The 27,160-nt window shown below is 39.8% G+C and overlaps 2 protein-coding genes across 4 annotated transcripts in view; one reads left to right on the top strand and one right to left on the bottom strand.

The window, feature by feature from the left end:
• Positions 1-562: 562 nt before the first annotated feature.
• Positions 563-2,915, bottom strand: LOC115028378 (transmembrane protein 60-like). The gene is given in 4 exon segments (XM_029462142.1): positions 563-1,866; positions 1,868-2,080; positions 2,324-2,415; positions 2,762-2,915. Coding segments are annotated over 3 exon segments (402 nt in total). The 5' UTR covers positions 2,408-2,415; positions 2,762-2,915; the 3' UTR covers positions 563-1,761.
• Positions 2,916-3,358: 443 nt separating this feature from the next.
• LOC115028256 (putative homeodomain transcription factor 2) overlaps positions 3,359-27,160 on the top strand; it is a 34,850-nt gene continuing 11,048 nt past the window's right edge. For 2 of the 3 annotated variants that reach the window (XM_029461898.1, XM_029461896.1), the window contains exons 1-4: positions 3,359-3,534; positions 14,316-14,396; positions 23,830-23,886; positions 24,245-24,256. In XM_029461898.1, coding sequence (XP_029317758.1) covers positions 14,352-14,396; positions 23,830-23,886; positions 24,245-24,256 — 114 coding nt within the window. In that variant the 5' untranslated portion in view covers positions 3,359-3,534; positions 14,316-14,351. The remainder of the gene's footprint in view (positions 3,535-14,315; positions 14,397-23,829; positions 23,887-24,244; positions 24,257-27,160) is intronic. The other variant, XM_029461897.1, reaches the window with a different exon arrangement.

The raw sequence follows: 27,160 nt of genomic DNA, 5'->3' as shown, positions 1-27,160 counted from the left end.
GCGACAACTAGGGCAAACTGGAAACATCAATCTCATACACATGGTTCCCACAAGGCCTTGAAAGTTTGTGTATTTGGGGGGGGGGGACAAGGCCTTGAAAGTAGACATAAATAGACATGGGTCAGTGCTTGAATTTATATTTTTGTAAGATAAATAATAGAAATAAGATAAAAGAAATTGAAGTTTCTTAGATGTTTTGTTTTACTTATCTTTTAATTTAGTTGTTACCTTCACTGTACCACAGCACAAATGAGAAGTTTCTCAGGCTGTGTTGGGTCCTTGAATTTGAGGGAATTAGGCCTGTAAAGTCCTTGACCTTTAAGAAGGTATGGGAACCCTGCATGCAGTTAAATATCTGGACTCTAAAATGATGTTCTCGTCATAAAAACACTATAATATTAAAGACTAACACAGACAGAAAAGAATTCAATGTGCTGTCTGTGTCAGAGGAGCAGAAGATCTCACACACAACACTTTGTTTTACAGTCTGCAACTAATTTGATACTTCTGAATATGGAAACACTTGAATGTGTACGACTATCTGAGACAAATACCCACAGTCTAATGTAAAGAATCCATTTATTGTTTTTACAATATGTGCATTAAATATCAAATACTTTCGATCCTAAAACACCCATTTCTTTTCATTTCAACATAGTGCAAAATAACGCGAAGAATGTATTTGAGTGATTATTAAACGATCAAATGGCACAAAACAAATGTCAGTCATGCAGTGTCAGCCGTACCATAAATGTGTCAACACTAGAAAGTGCTGGTAGAAAGTATTCTGATGAATGTTTAAGCCCTAGAAATTCTACTTTAAATACGATAGGAACATGATCTTTATCATGGTACGTGTCAAGGAGTTCTTCCTAGCGACCTTGGACCTTGTAACTACAGTAATAACGGCTTACTAATTTTCACGGGACACATGATGATTTACATGATACAAAAGAGACATTGTACAGAGCAGAGAGGGCAGCCTGTGGAAACATCACAAGTTGTTCCAAGATGCTTTTATGTCCTGCAATTTCCTTATGTGGTTGCAGCCAAACTAAGCTGTTGTCAAGAACACTTATAAAGTACATTTTTAACTTGTGAAATAATATTTGGCCCACTACCCTCCACAACTCAGGAATGAAAAGAAAAAAAGTGTTTGTGCATATATATATATATACGGAGTTTTTAAAGCATTCGTAGCAAAATGCACACTATGATTTTGAGCGATAGTTCTGCAGCTTAAATAAGGGAAGTGGAGTCAAAACTAAACACAGTTCACTTCCTCCCTGTGTGACTTTACAAGAGAAGGTGTGGCAGCTTATATACAGTGAAATAAAACACTAGAAAACAATACTGAACATCTTGAGTTCAAAACTAAAACAAACAGAGGATGTTAACACTTCTTCCAGTGTAGGCTTCACAGTAGTCTTATACATTTACAGTTGATCCCTTGGTGTCAAGAAAATGGAGCCATTTCTTTTAAACTATTTTGAACATTTCAAGTAGATGAATAGCAGTCTCTCCCATGATGAAGCTCTCACAGCATACTCCACCGAGGTCTGAACACATCATTTTTATTTTTACACAAAGTCTCCTTTTCTTAAGATGGATACTAATATCTGAAATGGTGATTCCTTATTGAGCCTCAGCCCTCTCTGGAAACATAATCAGGACAAAACCTCCAATTTCACAAACTTGGCCATACAACCACAAATCTACTCTCAACATTTCTTGGATAGTTTGTTGTTGGTGTAATGACTCTTAGGCTTCTCTCCTTTCAGGAAAGATATTGAGCCCCAGCTCCACCAGCGCCCCCAGTAACATGGTCCACAGTGGTATGCACACAAACGTCAGCTTTACATCCTGCTAGCTTCTCCAGCTTCGCGCACAGCGTCAGGCAGAAGCCCAGCTTGAGCAGCATGGCCGTGAGGTACCAGGCACGCAGACGCAGATCTGGGGAGCCGTTGCGTGGGTCGTACCCGGGCTTGCAACGGCCTGCCATCTTGATGGCAAGCATGAGGATGAGGATGCCATCAAATACCCAGACTGGGAGGAAGATGAGGAACCAATTCCACTGCACCTGGAGAGAGGAAAGGGAGAAGATCATGTCAGTTACATAATCAAGGTGTTTATTCACTATTTATATATCAGTGGTGATGGGTTCATTTCAAGCATGGGTAACAAGATATGAATACGGACAGTAACATGGGATTGATCGCAAACAAATAAATCCAGTAAGTAAAGCAAGGATTTAAAGTAAAAGACTAAAAACCACTCAAAGAAGGGTTAACAAAGACTGATAAATATTAAGAGAAAACGTTACCTTCCCATCCAGTTTCAGTACTAGCATAATGAGGAAGACCAGGGTGAAGACCCAGGTCAACAAAACCCTCTGAGCCAGAGACATTTCACTGACTGGAGACAGATCAAGAGGAAGAAACATCCATGAGACAGAGACAGGAAAGGTCAGAAACAATCAGACACATAATTATAATGAGTCTTTCGAGTATTTTAGCAAGAAACCCGACATATAAGAATAGACAGCTACGTTTGATTTGCTACTATTAGCTATTTAAATGTGTATTATCAATCACATGACACAACATGTCACTAATACTAGCTAGATTCAATTTTAAAATATATATTTTTCATTCATCGTTATTTAGCTCATGTTACAATGACAGCTAGCTTTTTCTTTTTTTTAGCACAATAGCATTTAGCTAACCGGTTGGTGTTTAAATTAAGACAACGTCTGACTTACTTCAGCGTATTTCTACATTGGTGGCCAGGATTGTCGTCTCCCTGTAAGGTATACACAAAAACTCATAACGTTTCTGGTAATAATTCACATAATTATCAACAGACGTGTCCGTTAACTGCAGCAGACGGAGGGATTTTGTGGGTCCGTTATCTGGGTTTGTCCCGCCCATCCTGGAAGCTGATTGGTCGTGCTTCCGTTACCTCACGTTTGTTGAACGTCCATCATTCTGCGGTCTAACCGTAAAGCTTTTGAAAAGGCGCAAACTCGTTTTATTTTTTTCCTGTAGTGGGTTTAACGTCCACTAGAGGTAGGTAGAGTTCTTTCTATTTCTCCCAGTGGTTGTGTTTATATGCAGTTTTCCGTGTCACTACATAAAACAGCGATATTTTACTGGGATATTTAGTTGCTTTTGGTTAATTTGCTCATTGGAGTGATATATATATATATATATATATATATATATATATATATATATATATATATATATATATATATATATATATATATATATAAGCCTACTTGCGTCTTCTCTTCACTAACCGCCGGCGTCGGCTTAAAATGTAAATGCCCATTTACACGGTGGTTTACGGGCAGGGGCTGAAGTTGTATTTTTACAGTTGGAGGCTGAAAGGAAAAAGCTAATGCTTCAAACATCCACGAGCAGACACTGAGCATCTCTTTCAGACAGTGGACAAGTCTGGATAGCCCATTGCCGTATTAAAGCACAGTGTGTGTCTGTGCCGGGACTCGGGGCTGCCGTCGTAGTCTAAGAGGTAAGACTGAGCGGCTGTATGTTGTGGTTGGACAGCATTAATCAGGGTTCAGTATTAGGGCCAGCTGTGTGGGCTCTTTGTGCCGCTAGCTTACTATGAACGTTAGCATGGTGAGCTAGCAGCAGGAGGAAGACCGTTTGTCTGGACGGAGCTATAAAGACTGTTTAAAAACACCGTGACTACATATACACGGAGGCTAGCTACACGATTAGCTGCATTTGAATTTGATTTAAGGCGATGCACAGGTCATGTCCTTTTTAGGAGTGTATCGTTAACTGTACTATTTTGCTATAGTATAACGTTACGACTGTAACGTTACCGACTTAATGGTACTTGACACTAATACACTTTAAAACCATTATATTTAGCCTCACCTATCCTCCACTCAAATTTGACTAGAGCTGAACTAACCATTATTCTCAAATCAAGGGCTTCACACAGTGTTTCATAGCGGCACTGGACCACCTAATAAATAAATATATATATATATATATCAATCTTCACACAGATCTTCTGGCACAAAAAAATGCCATGTTTTTAATGATTGTGTTGTGACGTTTGTTAAGCTGCCATCCACCAACGTAATTGGTCACAAGGCAACATGTATAAGGATCCTTACCACCTTTTTGTTAAATAATTTATTGGGTTCCTTCAAGGTAATCATCTGAGGTTACTATCCTTAAACTATGCAAAACATTGCATGACTGTACCATGCCTGAAATCTTGACATTCCAGAGGCTGGTAGAATTTATATTCTGGCTTTTTTTGCTTAAACTTGACCTTAAATTATTGAAATTCAAGGTCTTAATTCTACGTTATTTCATTATATTCCAGTCTACTTGTGTCCGTTCACTTCTGTACTACTGTACTTTGTTCTCTACTCTTTTATTCTATACTATAGTCAGTGTTGGTTTTCTCTCTATCTTGTGACACTGGTGTAGCAGTGAGGAGAAACATTTGCATGCGGTCCGGCTTGCAGTTTGGCAGGTCATCTGATTATCCAACATGATTTGCCATCCAGCCAGCCTGTCTGTTCCACTGTCCTACTAACGCTGTCATCACGCAACCAGATTTTCCACTGCAATCATAATTTGACCCCTAAATTAACCTTCCTCACTACTCTGGCAGAGTCCTGTACTAATCATTTATGTTAAAATACAGCACAGCCTTGGCAGTCAAATAAACCTTTTATAGCTTAACATCTTTATATATATTGTTTCTGTCAACCTGTAGTTTTTACATGCATTTCTTATTTCCTTTTATAAATCAGAATATGTCCATACAGGCTGAAGAACCAAAATCAATAATACTATATTTGATTAGTAAATCCTGTTCTGAAACAACGACACTGGCGGAAACAACCATCTGCAGTATCGCCTACTGTCACAGCAAGACGTGACTGTACGTGACGTGACTGTTCAGGGGCCACACAAAATTTGATCTCAAGTGGGCCGGACCAGTAAAATCATATCATAATAACCTATAAATAACGACAACTCCAAATTTTTCCCTTCGTTTTAGTGCAAAAAAAGTACAAGTACATTCTGAAAATGTGCAAATTTAATGAACTATCTTTTTTACAAAACATTATGAACAACCTGACATTTCTTAAGAAAAAAAGGAGCAATTTCAACAATAGTACGCCTCAGTTTATCATTTACACATGTGCATTACAACCTACAGATCACAGTGTATCTACAAAGGCACAAACCATTTTGTCATAGGTATCTGGTATCAGTATTTTTACTTTATGATCAAAACAACCTAAACTTTACACTTTGCAAAGTCATCCCGCATGTTTGACACCCCTGATTTAGCATGTTTGTTTCACTTGCAGTCAGTCAGGTAGGCAAGTCAAACATGTATGGCAGCACTGCAATCTGTATTTTAAGAGTTCAAGAAGTAGGTCTACTTTACTACTTTCTAAAAATCAAACAGTTAGAATATCACCGCTTTGTAATAATGTAATTAAGAAGATTTAATTTGTGAATTTATTACTTGTACCTCTCAGGCAATTTGGTGAGGCTTTTATTCAGGGAAACGTATAACACGCGAGATTAGAGATAGTTTCAGTCAGGTGTTATATCCCTTCAGCAAAGCACTTTATTGTAGTTCAGTAGCAAACAGCATGAAGCTGTTGCAAGAACGAACGTTTGCAAACAGGTAATGTGTTTGTTACTTGTTTATAGATGGGGGATGAGGAATAAAGTCCCTGTTGCTGCGTATAGCATGTTGAGTAGAGCGGTGTTGCGTTACACCCAGTGGATGTCTTACAGACCTGGGATTCCCAGGACGATCCTGACATGCACCTGCTAAGCACACATTGTGGATGGGACTACACCGCCTTTAAGACATTGATTTAAATGATTGTCAGTTAGACCAACAGTACTTGTCAGTCAATGTGTGTGCGTGTGTGTAATTCTAACATCCATAGACCTAGACTGCTGTCTATTGTCTGACCAGCGTGTTCCTTTGTCTTTCTTTGTGTCGTTTGTTCTCTTTCCCTCTGCTTTACACTTTTTCTCGTTATTGTCTCTCTCTCCCTTACTCTTTCGCTCTCTCTGTCTATTTGACGATGCTGTGTATTGTGCAGCTTGAATCTGCCTGCAGAGCTGGTTACATCATCAACTGCATTGTAGTCGCACCACCACATAAGACTGCCATATTAACTTTATGTTTCATCAGCTGTAGAACGGCCTGCAGTGCAGCGTTGTAGTTCAATAAAGCCATTGCAGTATTGAGCGTGAGCAGAAAGGTCACAGAAGGTGTGCCCTCTGCAGTAGAGTGGCAGATTGTGTTAATGATACAATGGAAAGTGTTATGTTAGGATGAGCCATTGCTGCTCAGGTTAAGTCAAAATCAAGTGTTCGACAGGATGGGGAATCTACAGCATGTGCACGTTGACTCTGGACCTTATCAGGCTTTCATTTAAATGTAGATTCGCTGCAATTTGTTTTCTTGAAGTATGTCCATATGGTAATAGAAATGGTTTGTATTACCATATGGACATAGGCCTTTTTAACAGAAGACATTTTGTCATGTCATAGACCGAAAAAGCATAGTTGCAAAAAATGAATAATAATAAATGAATGCTGGCTGAATTCCATTCATCTGCTTCAGTTTCAGGGTCCAGGTGTTTTTAAATGCTGGATCACTGACATGGCTCTGTCTGGGACATGTGAATAGAGCAGAGCATTGTTAATGTGATTAGTCACACCTGTGTGAATGATAATGCTGCAATATGTCCCGCCCTATCAGGTGCAACGAAGCTCACAGGAGCGTGACTCATATGTCAATCAAACACAGTCTGTAAGCGCCCACCCCCCACAGTCTAATCAGCCAAAAATAAGTGAACTCTCCTGTGCAGATGTACAACAGGTGTGTAGGGCCTTAAGTCTTTGAATTAATAGGGCCTAGATCAGAGTTATTTCCCTCAAATTAAGTTTCAACGGGTCTAATTTTGTCATATTAACTTTATTTTAAAAAATTGCATCAAATCCATCTACTTTTTAGGATTTATCTGTCAACTTTAATATTTCCAAAGAAAAGGAGAGCCATGGCCGTCATGTGATTCGCGTGCTGCAAAGCTCCTGCGTCTCTCACTGATTGCAGTGTAACACATTGATGTTACTTTTAGGGTCACGCTGTGCCCTGAGGAATAACTTCATTTCTAGGACTTCTGAAGGACAATCAATTATATGTGTGTGTGTGTGTGTGTGTGTGTGTGTGTTGAATTATAAGTCTAAGTGACCAAATAAAATGACTCTTTCCTGATTGACTGGCTTCATCAGAGCCTGAGATACACATGGCTGTTGTTGCTTTGAATCTCTCGCTCTCTCTCTTTCTCTCTCCTTTGTTTTCCAAATGTCCAGCTCCTAATTTGGCTGTGAGGAAGAAACACCAGTCAGCTACACAGCCTGACAAGGTGTGTGTGTCTTGCTGATCGTATGGTTTTCTAGCATGTCAGAAATGTTGGTCGGCTCTCTTTTAAGGATTTTGAGGCGTTCCACGGTCTGATTTTTCTCATGACTACTGTCAAACCATTTGTCGTAAACTATAGTGAGCTTGTTTTTAATATTATTGGAGTAGTATTGTGAATGTTGTTGCTAAAACTATAGTCTGAGGCTGTTCTATGATTTAAGACCGAGCTTTGCTTCAGAACAGACCTCTTTCAGCCATCTGTTCATGGTGAGCTCCCATAAATCCCCTGACACCTTCAACTCTTCATCGTCGATTGAGCAGCGTTATATTTCCTGTAGGCATTCAAACACACACTTACTTAAACACACACATGTGCCCCCCCTCGGCCCAGCTCAGAGATGTAACCTGCACCCATCATGAAATATAGAGCACCCAGAGAGAGAGGGACCAGCTCGTGTTACACATCACGAGTTACCAGACTCATGAAGAAGGTCTCCTCTTGTGATCATGTTTTCATTAAACATCCCAGAGGAACATTACACTAATAGAAAAACAGCAATCAGAAGAAAGAGAAATCTTCTCTATTCCCTGCTGTTCAATGAATTTTGTCTTAAAAAGTACAACTCTGTAATTTGTCTGTCTGAAACAGCTTTGTGGTCAGCTGTGATCGAGATCAGTGCCTGAGGAGTTTTCAGCATTATTGTTTAATGCTCAGTTTCTGTCTAACTTTGTCTGAGAGCTACGTTATGCTTTTTCAGGCCAAATGTAGTAGTTTCCATGAATAAACAAGCAAAGTAATTTGTTTTCTGCAAGTGACTCTGTTTTTCTGTGTTGTTGTGGCTCAGCTTATAGCCCACAGTGATGATTTGCCATTGGGTTTATATGGTCGGCAACTTGTGAACTCTTGAGTGGAGGCTTTCAGCCGATAGTGCTACATTTTCACAGCTATCTAAGCCTTCCCCAGCTTCCATATAGAAGGCAAATGAGGCCTGTCACCATCCTAATCCTAACGTCAAAGTATACCCAGCTTGAAAAACCTCTGATGTTGCTGCAGCCGATGGCGGGACAAAGAAGCGTATACAGTTGCACATCACAAGGTTTAGGAAACGTACACTTCACTGACTGACGTTAAAGTGTTTCTCTTCTGCTCTGCTGAACTTACTTCCAGAGAAACCGTGTCATACTTTTAAGGTATAACTGGGACCATCAAGCTTCAAGAGGTCATGAAAGTCGATGCTTGTGACAAAAAATGATCTTTTTATCAAATCAGGAATCCAGTAGCAAATCCTCCTTTAAAAACAAATCTGAAATCTAATGTAAAGCTGAACCTCTGACTCTGTATCCGTTTTCCAACTTGACCTGTTACCCAACATTGTAACGTTAGTTACTGTGAAGTGAATGTAAGCTATGATCAGTCACCTGACAGTTCGTGACGCAGCTCATGTCGCAGATAACTGTTTGAACAATCACTTCAGTCAATAAATACGTGGCCTTTTGCTGTGTGACGGAGCACCACTACTCGTTTTCCTCAGGCGCTTAATGAGACTAATAGTTTATAGCAAATTTGTATTTCCTATAACTTGGAGGTGCTCTTTATTTCAGGCTAGGAGCTATGTTTAGTAAGTTGCTCTATTTAAATGGAGAAGAGGGAGGACACAACATGTTTATTGAGAGATTTGTTCAAGTCAGAGTTTGACAAATGAGACTGGATTTTAAAAACTTGGAACTGAGTTCAAAATGTAACCGGTAATTGGAAACCAATCCTAGTCATTTGCAATACTGTGAGACATTAAGAATTGAAAGAGAAAGAGCAAGTGTGTGTGTGAGAGTGAAATGGAGTAGCTGTAAGGTGTCAGATTAAAAACTCTGGCAAGGATGGCAGATTGCATAACTAATTGCATTAAATTTAATGAGAACCATTATAAAACACACACACATGACTTCCACATACACACCCACTTTTCATTAGACACACTCAAAAACACACACATACGCACCCTTACAGCTCAACACTTATTTAGCTGTAGGGATTTTGGTCGCTGGAAAAGTAGCAATGGACTCAGTGTTTAAGATGGATATTTTTTCAATCATTGCACAAGATGAGTAGAAGCTCTCCCTTTTTAACACCTCTGAATCTATTAGGCCACTGTAGGCACTGTTGCCCATCAATCATCCGGTTAGATTGATGGTAAACTTGTACTTTTACATGATTTTTTCATCATTGTAGTGAATTACCGTGATTTATCAGTTAATAATTAGCCAAAAACATACATTATTGTGTGGGCACTTTCATCCGCTGATGAATACCCTTCGATGGTTGAGCACTGTCATCTATGCATCACGCTCTTCTTTCTTTTCAATAACCCCCCCCCACCCCGGCAGCATGAAGCCACATGGAGATCACATGCACAAACACACACAGCATTCAACACTTAACCTTCTAATACTGACGCTCATTCATTAACATCATACAGTGGCTACAAGAAACATATTGCTAATTACACTCAACCATTTCCACTTGTCACTTACACACACACACACACACACACTCACACACACACACACACAGTCACGGGCACAAAAAGAGCCTTCATATAAACTGGCCTACATAATACACAAAGTCTTACTTGACCGCTCTCCCTCTCTCTTTCTGTAAATGGGTCAGTTCAGGCAGACTGCTGGTCAGACTTGGCAAGCCTGGTGGCTGCAGACCCTGTGTGTGTGTTGTGTGTGTGTGTGTGTGTGCATGTTGAATTCTTTGAGAGCTTTGTAATCAGGGTGCGTTTGTGAATGAAGCTTTCTGACCGGAGTTTGCTGTTATCTGGAGAAGGATGAATAAAAACAAGCACATTACAACCTTTTTTTTAAAAATAGGATTTCTTTGGGAAATAAATGTAGCCTAAAAATCTAGGAGGTTCACAGGAAAACACTCCCTAGACATTATATTTATATTCTGGTCACAGGATTCAAAGACCTTGAAAAGAAAACTGGCTGTGTGTGCGTCTGTTGTCTAGGCCCTGTTCCCTAAATACCCTTAAGCAAACCACAGTGTATTATAGGAACACTGTGGATGTGAATTGGAAAAGTGTGTTGGGAAAGATCTCACCAAGCCCATTTCTTCTTGTTATGTTTTCCATCATAAATAATAACCCAGCAGTTTACAGCTAATCCTGTGTATGAAGTCGTATTAGGCAATGGAGTGTGTTTGTGTCTGATAATGTGTGTGAATCAGTGTTGGCATCCCACTGAGGTACAATGAGGGGATTTTGAGGCTTTGAACAGGGAGGATCTGCCTGTTTCTTCTTATCACTGTCTCTGCATGGGGAGGATTTGTCTATGAGTCTTTGAGCGTTAAAAACCGAAAACATTGCCGTTTGTGGTCCAACTGCACTAATGATGGGGTGTCATCCCCATCAGTGTGTTTGTCTGGATAAATGTCTGTTTTTGTTGTCTCTGGTCCTGCTTATGATTGTTGTTTTGTGGTTTCACAATCTGTTACGTTGTCGTAGTCGAAGTTGTTAGTAGTTATTTCTCCACAGTAATTGGACACCCAACAATTTGTGTGGACTTGCACATTACTGTCTTTTCTTTTTTAAAGGCAGCGCACCCAACATAAGTGCACATGTTACCTCTTATAAAGTGTTTTAAACATCTTGAACTTTATAATGAAAGTAATTGTAAGTTGCAGCACTAAAGTAGTTTGTTATTCTATTAATGTAATTCTATTTTCTTACCTAAAAGTGAAGAGTTTTAAGTGTTTGGAGTGCAAGCTGCATTCCTCCTCTGGTATGTAAGCAAGCAAAAACAAGTCACTTGTCATATGAAATTCATATTTTAAATTCTTCTCATTGTAGAGCAGAATAGTTTGTGTCTCTGTTAGAGCAGCCAGAAAGTGTGTGAATGTATATTTAGGATGCGGAGCGGAGCAGGAAGGGCAGAGAATACTTTTCTTGCTTTCTCACCCTCCATATGGTGTTTTACTCTTTACATAGACCCTCCGTCTCCCTCTCTCTTTCGTGGTCTGTCCATTATCCTTTTCTTTCGCCGCCTCTATCTCAGTCTCTCCCCTTAAGTTTTAATATGAAGGCCATTATTCACACTGTAAAGCTATTTACTTGTGTTACACATATGCACATGTAAACCGGCATGCTTTGTCTTTTCAAGTTTAAATTAAAGTATTCGTTTTTAATTGCATTTATGGAGGTAATGGCAAAAAGCAAGTGTATGATATATCAGGAATAGTGTGGTTCATTAGTGAAAGATGGAGGAAGGGGTGATGATCGTAATCGTAATCGTAGACAACCGAAAGCAAGAGACTCTTCCTGTTGCTAAAAATGTCTCTGGCTTTCTGAAATGCATATACACTCACATCTCTGCAACCTTATGAGCAGTGTGCATGCAGCAGGGGAGAGGAACAGGGTTGTGTGTGCGTGTGTGTGTGTTCCTAATACTACTTGCAGACTTCTGCACTTGGCTCAGAGTAGAACATTTCCTCCTTTTGAGCATCACATTCTTGACACACTGAGCACGGAATCGCTTTGAACAAAAATGCCTTTGACACACTGGCACTAATACTCCCCAGTGTGTTTGAGGTAGCGACTTTATCGCACAAGTATAAACACTAGGTGTTGCGTTTTGGTTGTCTGCAGATAAGCTGCGGAGCTGTCAAAAGGTCCTTTAGTACCTCGCACACATTTATTTCACAATAAACAAAATTAACTCAATTTCTTTTTTTCCAAAAGAAAGAATCAGCATGTTTAACCACAACAATATTTAGAAGGAAAGGGTGACTCACTGGAAACTAAATTGACTACCCTGCAGACTTAGGCTGGCAGCACAAACGAGCCTTCACATGCAAAGCAGTATGTCTTCACTCTTAAAGGTTCAAACTTTGAGTGGAAAACTTGAGAGTAAAAAGAGAGAAAGAAATGTCAAGTTAGAAAAGCTAAGGTGAAATGGAACTTAATACTTCCCCTCAAAAAAGGAAGAAAACATTTATTTTTGCAATATTTTATTAGATGCGTAATATTTGTTGATAACCGTTTGAAGCCAAAGAGAAAACACAAAGCTCCTGAGTCAGCCTGGCCTGCAGCCGCTGCCCTCCATCACTCCCACTCACACAGCAGGACAACACTTTGCACTTATGTAACAGAGAAATTAAAGAGGGATACAAAGAGAAGGAAGGATGAGTGGATAACCACCAAGCCAACATGTTTTCCACTTTACAGCTTCCCATTAACTGCATTTTCTTCTCATTCCACCTCCACCAATCGATAGAGAAGTTTACTTTTTAATGTTTTAACCTATATAGCACTAGAGGTTTGCTATAGTCTTATTAGCTAAATGAGTCCCTTTGTGTTGTTCTGTGTCAAATACTTTTTGAAGCTCAGGTGGGATAACTGGATCCAGTTAAAGCTCCTCTGGTTCATTTTTATTTCTTCAATTTCTTTAACTATAACAAACCAGCTCTCATCACCTCCACCACCAAAAGATCCTGTTTCCTTGACAACTTATCACTGAAGGCCTAATGTACACTGGGTCACCTCCAATCAGTGACTCAGATGTTAACTATTCATAATTTTAAGAACTTTCTCATCATTATGCAAGCACAACTAAATTGAAGTTGCGTCAGCCTCAAATGGTGCATTGTATTAAAAGCTTCACACGTAGAATAAAAGGGCCAATGGACAAAATATAAGCAATATGAAGTAGAATAAAATGCACTTAAAACACAACTTTTATGATGTTCTGATCCCTCCTCGCACAACAAGCACTGTCGAGATGTTCTAGTGATGGCAGTTCAATACCAACAATGTCCTGTGCTGCATTCACAACACGCTGGAGGGCCTTTTTTGTCAGCTTTTGGTGCAGCTGCGGTACCAGGGCTGTCATGCAGTTTGTTAGGATACCCTCTGTGATGCATCTGTAAAAGTTAACAAGCAGCTTTTAGCTCTCCTTCGCCTTGTCAGAAAATAAAGGCGTTGTTGTGCCTTACTCACCACTGCTGAGGCGTTGTCAGCCCACGAGAGGTCCTCTGGGATGGAGATTTGAAGGCCTGGGATTATTTCCAACTGATGAACTGCATTTGTTTCATTTTGGTGTTGGTCAGTCATGAATATGATCTAAAGTCATATATTGACAGTAAAGTAAAAATAACCTCTTGTATGTTGGTTTGCAGGTATTGCTATATTTCTGTAGGCCTGTCGGTTATACTTGAACCCCGCTACGAAGAACACACAAACGGCACCTATTTATATTCAGAGATTTTAGTCTGTGTGGTGCTTTACATCTATGTAATCTATTTAAGAATACCAGCATAATACCATGCTTTGTAGATATAATGAAACTCTTGTGTTTCAAAGCAGCCTCAGCTTCTGCAGAACAAATTAATTTGGTGTGCGTGTGCGTGTGCGTGTGCGCATCTCTTTCCTAGCTAGTCACTCACACACCCAAACCACTGCAGGGGATCCAACAGCCGTTCCCAAGATTTCCTGTAAACGCATGCCTGTGTGTGCTTGTGTGTCAAGTTTGTTATTCAGTCACAGCAACCAGCTCTAATCACGACCATTAGAGTAATGATCATTCCTAGGTCGGCTAATAGAAAGACTTATTACTGTTATTAATGTGTGTGTGTAATTCAGGAGCAATACGTTTCGAAGAAGATGATATGTGTATCTGTGTTTGTACGTAGTAAGATCAAATCAGCTTAAACAATCGTGTGTGTCTTCGTCTTTTCCTCCTCGCTCTCTCCTTCGTCAGTTGCAGGACACACCTTCCTGCCAGGTATATAGACCTCAGACTTCTCTCTCCTCATTACTCACACTGCTCTCTCTCTCTTGCTGTGTGTTGTGTGTTTTCAGTCTAAGATGCCCTAGGCGGGGAGAAGGGAAATGTAAATGGCTTCCAAAGTAAAAGATGCCGTGGTGTGGTACCAGAAAAAGGTAAGATGCTGTACATTTTTTTTTTTGCATTTGCACGCTGGTTTGTGTTTTTGCATGTCACTAAAAATAAGAAAACACTATTTAAATGTGTTTGTTAGTTGCTAATTTTTGCAGCATTTGTTCTTTTTAATATTTTAAATCATTGCATCTAGGCTTTATTAAATGAAGTGCCACTCTAGCGTGCCTTGCTTCACATTGAATGGTACAGTTAGTTAATTCTGAATTTAATGAACAGTCTGTTCCTGCTGAAAAATCCTTCATCAGTCAGTCAGTGTTGTCTACGCGTGTGTTTGCACATACTGTTTATGGATGTACAGATGCACATCCATAAGACGAGACTTCTTTCTGTCTTGGGATGGAAATGTAGTAAACAAAGCTTGTCTAAGAAGTACCGACAGCAAAGAAGAAGAACTAAGTAAAATACTTTAAGTTTAAGTTAATTTTAGTTTTGTTGTTTTAGTCAAAGTGCTACAGGTTTCCTCAGCTGAATTGCCACGACCTTAACATCAAACTTAATGTAATAGCGGGTTGTAAATGGTCATGTATGATAAAATATCTCTAGCATTAGAAAAAAGAGGACAGAAAATCTGCCTACAGTTCAATCAAAAAAGATTTTATAGTGCAAAATGGATCAGATTATATGTTTATTAAGTATTTAAACCATGAATGGACACAATGTGATGTTTACAGAGTTTATCCTCACTATTTTAAAAGTGCTGAATTAATGCAATATTTAAAAGTACAAGACAAAAATCTTGTACTCAACCAAGAAAAAACAAGTTCAAAGTCTAAGTGTGCACACTCATGAGTGTTTTTATTCAGTTTCTGCAGTTTGTTATTGTACACCAGCACCCGATGATGTGTATATATGAGCCAATATGTTACATAAACGCATAAAAAGATTATTGATAGGAATGTAATCCACAATTTGTTCTGAACAGGATATGTTACAGTTGAAAAATAAAGTACTCTCTGGTATATTATTGTGCATTATTGTAACGCTGTTCTAAATTACCTCAAGGATATGTAATTTTTTATCTATCGCACATGCATACATGCATACATCGGTATATCTGCAATAAACTAATATTGATTCATTAGTCTAGCTCTGTGGTGCACTGAAGAAGGCAGAGCTGAAACATTTGTTAATGTTCCTCCCTTAACACAGGCACTAAAGATATACAGTAGAGTAACAAAAACAAATCATGATATTTGTGTTTACACAGTATGTTGGCAATGACATCTTCAGGGCTGTGGGCAGCAGTACAGAGTCGGGCAGTTGGGCACAGTGTGAAACCAGGCCGGTGTTGTGTGTCTTCTTGTTCCATGGTCTCAGATATCAGATCCTCTGCTGGACTCCAGCGCTGCTCCCCCTGCAGCTCTCAACTTACACACCCCATCTGTCTGTCCTCACAAGCCTGTCTGTCATTATGACCCAGTCTGTATCTTCTTAGGTCTCTTCTGTTCAGTCTGCCTGTTATTATTTCTCCACGACTTCGCTGTTTCCATATCCGTCTGTCTGCTTTCTTCTTCTTATTTGTCACATCATCACCTGCCTGTCTGTCTTCCTCTGATCTTCTGCCTGCACCTGGCAGACGTCAACGTAAGCTTTCACTGGAATCGGATCACACTGAAGATGACTCGTATGAGAAGTTACAGACTTTAATTAAAGGTTGAAACTCTTAAACACTGCTTTCTGCACGAGACAAACTACTATTGTCAATTGAAAATACCAGGTTTCGCTTCTTTATTTTGGTTTGGTTTAAATGAGTCCTAAATATAATTGCAGGCCTCAAGTCTTCAATAAACAAATTCAAATCTACAGTCCTGTATCATTAGTCTAAGGAACTGGTTTGAAAACAGAAACTAAACATGATCTTTAAATAATTAAAGTGTGTGTGTGTGTGTGTGTGTGTGTGTGTTGTGTGTCTGTGTGTGTGTGTGTGTGTGTGTGTGTGTGTGTGTCTGAACTTGTCTGAGCAGGAACAAGGAAAAGATCACACCTGTCTGACTGTCCTCAGGGTTTCTTTATCTCTGACTTTTCTGTTAGAGTGAAGTGTTTCTTTTCCCCTCTAGCTACCTGAATGTAAAAGAGATAAAACAAAGACAAAAACTTGCGTCTGTGTCTTCTGCTTTGCCGTTTGAGTCCCCAGGACAAGATTATTTTATTTATCTCCAATGATTCAAATATCTTTATTGGTGCTCTGAATAATGGGCTGACCAATAAACAGCCGACAGAAGAGCCTTGACGGGGAAAAGAAGGTTCATTGCAGTTTAAATTCCGTGAAGTTCATGCTAAAAATACAACCGAGAGCAAGATATATGTGGTTGGCATTAAGCAAACACCTGACATCATGCCAAATAAAGAAACGGTGCCCTCCGGAGAGTACGTAGGTGTGTGTATTTTTAAATGAGACCGTGGCTCACAATACAAGCCGCACATGGTGGAAAATAACCTGTTGTGTTTTGTAGCCTTGGCTTGTATGAGTAGTGGTGTGATTCTGATCAAGACATGCCTCAGGTTGTATTGTAGATATTGTTCCAGACCATGACATTTAAAAGAACTCAACTGCAAGGGTCTTTTCCACAAACAAAGTCCCCGTTACTTGTGATCATCCGCAGAACACTGGATTTAATTTCTACATATAAAAACTACATGAATGATAGAAAAGCGTCAAGCGCACGGGTCAGCTCTGCTTTGAAAATATTGTTTTGTATCGTCAGTCAGAAAGGTGAAGAGTCGTAATAAGAACTCCAGTCCGATTGACCAGAAGTCATTTCAGATTTGAGAGAAAGGTCCATATTTCCAAACGGGTCTGTGAAGCTGCACTTCCCCATCCTCTTCTCTCCAGCCTCCAGGCAGTGCCCCGACTGACGCACAGTATATTTCTGACTGCGCTATGTCTGCACACAAGCTGCATATAGACTCAGTGTTATGTTTGTGTCATGCCAAGCCCAGTCACAGTGAAGATGCATGCAGCCATGTAGTGATCTGTTGCAGCACCAGGCAGTTTCTAAATGACTGAGACATGGTGCTTTCTGTAGTCTAGTGGGAGGCTACTTGCCAGCTTCTTGTGGCATGTCGGTGATTAATTCAAGCTTAAAAAGTTGCACTGTAATAAATCAGCTTATAGCTTATTTGTGTGGAGGCTTTAAGGCCTTTTTTTAACATGCATATACTTGGTACGTAGGTGAGATCTGTGGACGTTAAGGACTTTAGGTAAGTCTAAGTAGGAAGAGTCTCTGTGAAATGAGTTTATATATGGAGGACATGTCACATGACTAGAGGAGACAACACATGAATTATGAAGTCGCTTCATATGTTATTTATACAGTGTATATATTGGTAGTTATGTACTGTGTGTTTTTATAGTTCTTTGGTCACAGGTTCAGTTTTAGGACGCACTCATTTGCATTTTGCTTATATTATGATGATTTTGTGCCTTTCTTTGTCTTATGTGACAGTAATTCATAGAAAGAAATAATCATTAGTTGCAGCCCTAAACATCATCCTATGTATATATTTGTTTATTGCTGATACCATGACTGCTAACAAGTTAAATTGCATAAATTCACTTAACCCTTCCTTTGTTGTTGTGTGAATATCTACAGGCAGAGTGCAAAATCTCCTTTAACGGCTACAGTAGAAACGCAGACAGGATATTTACCAAGCGATTGGAGAGATTTATCAATCTGTCGACACACATTCACCTGTTTGAGCTGAAAATAGACCTTACACCACACACCAGCAACACTGCGTTGCCATGGTCACACATGAAAACACAGCAGAGGGTTAATCTGCATGCCACAACCAGCTGTCGGACCCCAAATTCTTTTTAGTTGTTCTTTCACTTTAATTGCTCTTTAAGTCATTGAGTCTATTTGGGGGTTTTGTGTTCATTGAATCTTTTACTGTTTGTTTTTGTTGGGGTCAAAGCACAACTTTGAAAATACTTGTGTTGCAAGAAAATGTTCAAGCTTAAAGTTACAAAGCAAAAATATTCAATTTCTTATTAAATAAATCAGAGAAAAAAAGCAAATCCACATTTTGTGAAGCTCAAACCTTATTTTTAAACAAAACTTAATTTTTTTCCTGCACTAAAATACTCTAACACCTGAGGGAAACATCTGGCTCTTTAGCAGCTAAATGCTCCACTGTCACCAGCTATTCGCTTACTTCTGTCAGCCAGTTCGTGCTGAGCAGGTAGTACACGGTGGGCTTTTACAGCTTTTTCCCCCAAAAACCACCACCTGCTACCAGCTGGAAATAACACTGAGAGAGCAATGAGACTGAACCGAAACAATAAAGTTGTGAGCTGTGAAACCAAAACGATGAGCTCAGTGGAGCTGAAGGGAACTGCAGAGCTGGGTGATAATCCTCTGTAGGTTTGTCACTAAGAACGACACCTTCCACATGACACATTTGATCCATCGTCAATAAATATATTGATTGGAGCAGCTTTAAAGTCGACACTCAAGTGTCTGATAATCGGGTTTGGTAACTTGAAGTCACATGTTTAAACCCCAACTAGTCTATAATAACATATAGCAGATGAATGGAAATAATTAACACTGATCATTATTGACACCTGATGTGTGTTCATGTGTTAAACCGTATGTCTGCTGTATGCACACTTAAACACAAACCTCTTCAAAGCAGCATCGATCTGAGAGTCACCCCCTCCGTTGCAGATGGCAGTTGTTATATAATTGGGTTGCTTTGCCGACATAATCTCTCTCTCTCTCTCTCTCTCCCTGGATCATCCCTCCATCCGTCGTCATGGTGACCCCAGCACTGCCGCAGCGGCACATTTGGCCTTGTCATCTTCCCTTCTGGTGCACTCTCGGCGCTCGATTTGCTTGTCAAATTGCCAAAGTCTGTGATTTGTTTTCTCAGTGAAATACGAGTGCCATTTGACCAAGATCAAGAATATTTTATCCCCGGCAGTCACTGGGGAATAATCTTTTATTTCATTTAGATTTTCTTTTTTCTTCTTCTATCATTTAAAGACAGAATAATAATGCCAAAGTTAACTTAAGAGGTAAAGGGACAGAGAACCTGTAAGGTGAATATGTTGGTGCCTAAGAAGTAATTTATTTTGAGAGGAGATGATCAGGTATACAGATAGTGATGTGAGGATCAGTGTGTTTGTGAGGATAAGAGGATTCCCAGTGCAGTTAATCCACTCTGTCAAATCTAAGTTACAGCATCACTCCATGATGTAATGAGGTGTGTGTGTGTGTGTCTGCAAATGACTCTTCTTTCCATACCTGCCCTCCTCCTTATCTACACCCTGTCTCCTTCTTAATCTTTCTGCTGCGTAGTCTGGTCATGTTTGCCCTTTGGCTGTCCTCCACACACACTCGAACATCCTCTCCAGCCTGTGTGTTTGTGTGTATTTTTTAATAGGTTGAGTGATGTGGAAAATTAGCTGTCAGCTCAAATGTTACAGTTAATCAGTCACTCAGATGTCAGATTTAATGCTATCCGGTACTCAGAGTAGCCCATTTGTTCTGAACTGATGGAGCCTCAGGATCCACATTTGTCAACCAGCCACAGCCCAGTCATAGAAGTACATTTGGGGGCAAACATTTGAACACCAAAATCTGCTGTTAATTCCTGTTGCCGAAATAGAACTAAAGGCCCTGTCACACATATCCGTATGACAGAAACGTATACCGGCGCTTACGAAATATCGGCAATACGTTGATATAAATTAAGGGTAAGTTGTGATCGTTTGAAGGACGCAGACGTTACGCCGAACACGCCAGACATACGGCCCTGTCACACAGCTCCGTATGACAGAAACATGCCGGCGTATATGAAAAGTAGCTCAAAGTTTGTCAGTCCAAATACGCCCAACCTTTCCACAGCGGTGTTGTAGCTGACGCATACATACCGAATACATAACTAATTATTATACATATGTCAAACATTGATAGCGTATCACTTACTTATTTAAAACGTATCAAGCGTCTGGTCAACGGAGCTGGAAAAGTGCCATTTGGTTCACGTCATGCTGATGCTGGAGAACAGAATGTACTCTTGTCCTCTCAGCATCCTCCATGCTCTCTGATGCTGGGTTGATGATGGGTTGATGTGTTCATCAAGACGTGAAGACGTGACGTGACTGTGAAGAAGTGAGGATGAGCTACTCACAGGGACCCTATATACTATATTCAAACCCCAATAAGCTCCCAAAACGCTAGCTGAACGCTAGCTGTACTGTAGAAACGCGTTTAATAAGTTACTCCGTCGTCAGGCATCATCTTAACATCGGGTAGGAATAGGTTATCCACTCGTTATCAATACATTGGCTGTAGGGTTCACCGTCAGCCGACGTAGCCTATATCTAACGTATTCACGTACTGTATTCACGTAGGTATTTATGTACTGTATTCAGTATTCACGTATGTGTAACGTAACTTATGTGTAACGTCTGCATAACTTATGAAGCACACGTCGGGTATGTCCTGGAAATTCTGAACATGCGCAAAACCGACTCAGCGTTCAACGACGCACCCCAGCGTAACACCACCTGCTCTTAACGAATACTACTTATGCCTTACCTTTATATCAACGTAAACCAGCTTATTGCCTATATTTTGTATATGGAATATTTGTGTATACGTTATGCATTCATTGGGCATTCGTCTGATCTGATTTGTATAAGTAAGTGATGCGCTATCAATAGGTTAGACATGCGTATCTGTATACGTTCACTTTTCCCATCCGATGACAAGTTGGACCTATTTGGACTCTACGAAAAATAACTCACAATTTGTCATACGTTTCCACCATACGGATATGTGTGACAGGGCCTTTATAATAAGACAGAGAAATATTTTGATGTATAGAGGATACAAACAAAATTGGTCATTTTTTGTTAGGATGAATTAGAAATGTTAAAATTAGTTGGAAATTTAAAAAAAATTCTGAACACTTCAGCATGTGAAAGTTAGCTCAAGTGGTGAAATTGTTTTGTCAAGTGCTGCTTAAAAGTCGAGAATTAACTTTAAATCTTAAAAGTTATAAAAGGAAGAAATGAAAGAAACAGCCGCATACACTCGTAGGACTCAGCTACTTGTTCTGTTCAGCTCTCTGCTCTCTCAGACATTTGAAGACATCACCTTGGACTTTGAGAAACTGAAATGGACTTTTTTCCACAATTTTCTGACATTTTCTAGACCAAACGATCGGTTGATAAATCTGGTAAATTATAAGCAGATTAATCGGTAATAAAAGTAATCATTATTTGCAGCGACCTGCAGAGCGGCGATGTCACGACAGCCGCTGCAGATATCAGTATTTCAAAATGAAAGCAGCAAGTTGAAAGCGTGATAAACTTAAAGAAAACAGAGTTGTGCGGACTACCCATCTGGTGATCAGGGTCAGACGAGCACAACGTGACGCACTGACTGACTGACCCACATCTCACGCTGGTATCTTGTGGTTAACACGGGACATTACAAGTCCTTGGGGCTATAAAAATAAAAGCATGAATACTGATCATGTTCCTCCGATATAAGTTTAACTCTGAAAGAAAGAGAGAGATTCATAAAGTAATCCTGTAACTGACTCTAGAGACCCTCTCTTCGTGTTCTTCTTTCCTCGTCATTGACCTTCCTCTTTGTTTCTTTCTTTCTATCCATGTTTAATGAAGTCTCATTAAAGATGCAGACTTTCCACTGGCGGGCTCGTGGGGTGACCCAGACTCGATGCCTTGGAGACACACACACACACACACACACACTCTCATAAATACACTGATCTGCGGAGGTCAGATCATCAACTGATCCTCTTAGGTCTCACACACTATATGAAAGATGAAAAACAACTGAATTATGTGACTTTATCCTCCCAGCGTCCTTTTTCTCTCGTTCACTTTCAACAACGTAGCAGGGTATTATCAGCTAATTGTGAAAGTAAAATTAACAGATGTGTAACAGATCCAGAGACACTTAACATACAAACAAAAATACTTCAGTTTCCTTTTAAAGGATCTTCTGGTAACTTTTTAGTAATACTCTTTGTCTATTAAAACTCTGGCGGGGTGACATTTGTACAGTTTGACATTGGGGTGCGTTTGTTTTTGTTCCTTTTGTATGCATGTTCCCGGGTCAAATGTCTGGACGAGGTACAAATCTATCTTGTCTCAACGACTTCGGCACGGTCCCGCTACACTCATACAGACACACTGCATGTACGAGTATTAGTCATACATGTAAGTGTGTATTAACCACTCTACTAGCCTCATACCTTCTCCTCCACACACCCACTCTGCAGGTCTATTAATCTCTGTGTCAGGTGGTGCTGTATGCATTTCTTGCTCTCCAGTTGACCCCGACCGTTTTTAACCAGTTTTGCTAGTTTATTACTCAACAAAGAAAAAGTAAAGAGCTCAAATGTAAACGAGAGAATGAGGCGGTGAAAGAAGGGTCACTGTTGGTGGGTCCGATGTGATTTGTTCAGCTGGTGCAGTTTAGTATGTTAACCTATTCAACGCCAGCCAAACCTGGTTTAAGTCCACTGAACTTTATTTTGATCTCTAGTGGAGATCCCAACGTGGTCAAATATTCCAAATATGGCCTTAATAATACCGTGTATATGAAAAGATGATGATTAACGCACAGTAAACTCGCCCTCATGTATAAAGTGTTGTCCGTGGGGACCTAGTCTCTTCTGTTACTTTTGTTTTGATGTATCCGACTGAATTTGGGGGAAATGTGTATAAAAAGCCTACAAGACTAGAATATCTCCACATTTAAAGAAATGATGGATCCTTGCGTTGAATATTAAACTCTGATGTGTAGCTTCAATGACGACTTATTGGTCGGTACAGAATATGTCCTATTGTCAAAAGGTGTGGCACAAGAGGATTTTGTAAAAGCTACTAAAGAGGTGTATTAAAGTGGGGTTAGTTAGTTTTTTTTGTAAGAATTAAACTGATTACTATGTTAAAATCCTAATTTGTGATGAAAAGATTCGTCACCAAACTCCTACTTGTTTATGAGATCATGACGGCTCCAGTTGTGAAGCAAGAGCTTTTTACAATCCTGAACTCTCGCACAAAACAAAACGCCAACCATAATTATCTGTTTTTGCAGACTCGTCACAATCTTGAAAATCCGTTGTTATGGGGATATAATTGGATTTAAGTAATTAGAATGATGCGGCTAAAGGGCGTTGGCAGTTCACTTTGACTTCAAGGAGATTATTGTTACTTTATTTGAGTAAATGCAGATCCTTCATTGGGGGGGGGGGGAAGTGAAGCTTTTTCAGTGCGTCTGAGAAATCCTGTATTGTGGTTTGCATTGCTATTCTTTATCTTCTCGCCCGGACAATGACATGTGCAAGGCATCTAGAAACTAAAAGCCCACTTTAGCTCTTCTCTCCATAATTCATCATTTCTCTTGTTTGTTGTTTTTCCAGATTGGCGCCTATGACCAACAGATATGGGAGAAGTCAGTGGAGCAGCGAGAAATAAAGGTACGTTTGCTTTATTGTTTTCTTTGCTCTGCATTTCTGTTATTTATTTTTTCTTTTTCCTGTTTCTTTCAGTGCTATTTACTCTAAATGTCTCTCATCATCCTCTATTTATTTTACTTCCTTTTTGCCAAGTCTTTGTTTTGTCCTCTCTTTGACTTTCACTCCTATCTTCCTCCCTTTTCTTAATTTTCTTCTGTTTTCGCTGTCTCTCACCATTCTGCCAGTTCTTTTCCAGTGTTTTCTTTTAACTCTTTCCTCTCTGCCCTCATGGCCTGGTGTCACCTGCCCGTCTCTCCTCTCTTCATCTCCATCTCCATCCCTTCTTCTTCCATCCGTCTTTTCCTCCTCCTCTCTACAGTTTATTTCTCTGGTGAGTATGCAGCGGGGAGGACGTCCCTCTTGTTGTCCCACAGTGCACGTCTGCTCACCCACGCTGTAGACTACTAGACTGTGATTGGTTTGTTTGATCGCTCATTTTAGTTTCCATGTCAAAATGCTGATGTGTTTATAAACCCCACTCTGCGTTCACACTGTAGCAACACTGCTTTGTGACGGGCTGCAGGAAGAAGTTGTTTCCTTAAAGTTTAACTGCAGCCAGACAAATGAGGGAACTGAGCAGCTGTGGCCTCCAGAGTTGCTTATGGTGTGAACATACAGCTGGATTAGCACATGTCATGTGATCAGGGTAGCACTTAAAAAAACAAACCTGTATAGTGATAATTGCTCACCTGCTGTCACTGCATCTTTTTTTTTTTTGTGATCTAATACAGAATGTTATATGCAAAAAGATTAAACCACAAACGGGGAAGAAGTAGGAAGTGCAGACACTGCAGAGAGGTATTGTCATAGAAACGGGAAATGTCTCCTCGTGTCACTTTGACATGAATTGGTCAGTTGTAGGAGGTGGTTCTCTTGCATTGCCACATTGCACTGGCATTGCACTTCTATAGAAGTATTGGACTCAAACTGATGCAGCAGAACCAGAGAGAATCGCCTGGCGCCTACATTACCCACAATACAACTGGGCCGTAATAGTCGTTTGGCTGTTGCTGAGAAGGATACATTATAGTTGACCCCTCTTTGCTTTGCTTTATGATATCACTTTGTCGACAATACTGTTTGCATGGCTTGAAGCGACTGTCTTAGCCCAGAGCTATGGAAATTAAATCCTCATCAGCTGTCTGCTGTGACCTCTCACCTTTTGACCTTTTTAACCCCTCCCTTCTCAGATTTAAGAGAGATCTTATTATATTCAATCTTCCTAAAGTGAGGGGTCGAGGACCTGATGATAAAGGCTTCTTACCGTATTTTTAGGGCAGGATTACATTTAGTCTATTTGTTTTAAGTTAATAATAGGGACGGGAGATATAGAAATTGTGTGTAGATCTACATTTCACGACTACTTTCTGTCCCACCTCTACTTCTACCTCCTCCTCCCCTCCTATTGTACCTCTTGTCCTGTAAACAGGAGAGAGAGACACTCTCTTTAATGAGCTCAAAGTCCTCACACACACACACACACACACACACACACACACACAGCGCCCTGGTGCTTCGTCAGTTGAGTAATTGGTTTCAGATATACAGTATATCACGATATAGCATGTTTTCTAGTCATAGTATATGAAGTAAGCACATGGTACAACCTATTTGTGTATACTCCTGCGCAGATTAAATTAAATTACTTCAGAACTTTAGTGTGAAATTGTAGAATTATAATAAATACATATTTCCAGCTGTACCCTGACTGTTATCATGCCTGTGCACAAACCGAGTAATCACATTAACACAATAGTTACACTGGAGTATTCCCAGCAGACATCTTGGGTGTAGGCATGCAGGAGTTGAATGAAATCCTGCACACTGCTGTTGGAAAACAATACTCACAATTTATTTGAACCAACATTTAGGTTTTAAGTGGACCGTTGCACAGTATTCTCCTCCATCATTCTGCAGAGAAGCCTGTCCCCGATCGTTATTATCAATTTAGTCAACGTAATTGTGTATCGCGATATCTCGATTTGATTTCATCACAATATGAATCCATTAAAAGACGATACATTATCATATTTAATGATCACCCGGCCCTACAAGAGATATTTTATTCACAGTTTTATATCACCTTTTGACTAAAGCACTCATAACAGCTACCAAATTAATTAATACTCCTGCTCTAACATGATCAATTTGCCTGTTTTCTAAATGTTAAGCTCTGCAGAGGGATACCAGTCGCTACCTGCTGGTACAAACAGGAAGCTACAAGCTGGATCTTTGGTTCAAATTCTCATCATCGAAATACATTTTAAACATGTACCATTTTAGGAAATAGTGCGACAGAAGTATACGCATGAAAGAAAACAAAAAAAGCTAAATGACGAGCAGTCTGTAATAAGGATTGTAAAGAGCAAATAGTTTAAATGACGGACTGGCATTCATAAATGTTGGAGTCACTGATGCGACATCACAATTTGTAACTGGAGGAGAATATAGATTATAAAGAGACTATAAAGCACAGAGATAAGAGCTGTGGCCAGGAGAGATGTTTGTGAAGGACTTCACTGCTGCGGGAATCTACTGCCAAGAGGAAGCTATTGATAGGCTTCTTTTTGCTCTTCATACACACACACACACACACACACGCACAAATAATCTGCCTATTGCCTCGTTGGTTGTGCTATTTAAAGATAAGGGCCCCCATCATGCCTCTGTATCAGACCATTTACTGATAACACACAATCTGATTTGGCCTGTGTGTAAATATTAACATGAGTCAGATTCAAGTGGACAGCTTTGTGTGTTCACAGGGTTGAATGTGACTTCCTTTCTTAAAATGTACAGTATTTAAAAGTTGTGATTTCCTGGTACACTAATAACAATATCTTTGAGTAGCGCTGAGCGTGGTTTGAGAGTTTTCAATACCAGTGCCCGATACAATACCTGATTTTGGGGGCTGATAGCAAACAAATACTTTCGACACCTTACTTTATTCAATACTAGTGCAGTGCCCGTTATATATATATATATATATATATATATATATATATATATATATACTGTTCGGAACGGCCTCAGTTATTGCTGATACCGCTCATACAAACCACTTCACACTCAACACTTCCTTGGGTCCTCAGCAATACATCCGCCAGGTGTACGGTCGATCGGATGAACGTTTGATGAGAAAATTGAAAGGCAGACAGACTCGTAACATTTTCTAGAAACATTTAACTTTTTTACATTTTAAATGAAGAAGCCAAAGTTCTCAAATGGTAAATAA

The sequence above is a fragment of the Cottoperca gobio genome, chromosome 23 (genome assembly GCF_900634415.1).
Source record: "Cottoperca gobio chromosome 23, fCotGob3.1, whole genome shotgun sequence".
NCBI lineage: Eukaryota > Metazoa > Chordata > Actinopteri > Perciformes > Bovichtidae > Cottoperca > Cottoperca gobio.
Note: the sequence above shows the minus strand (reverse complement) of the source record. Positions and strands in the feature narration are given on the sequence as shown.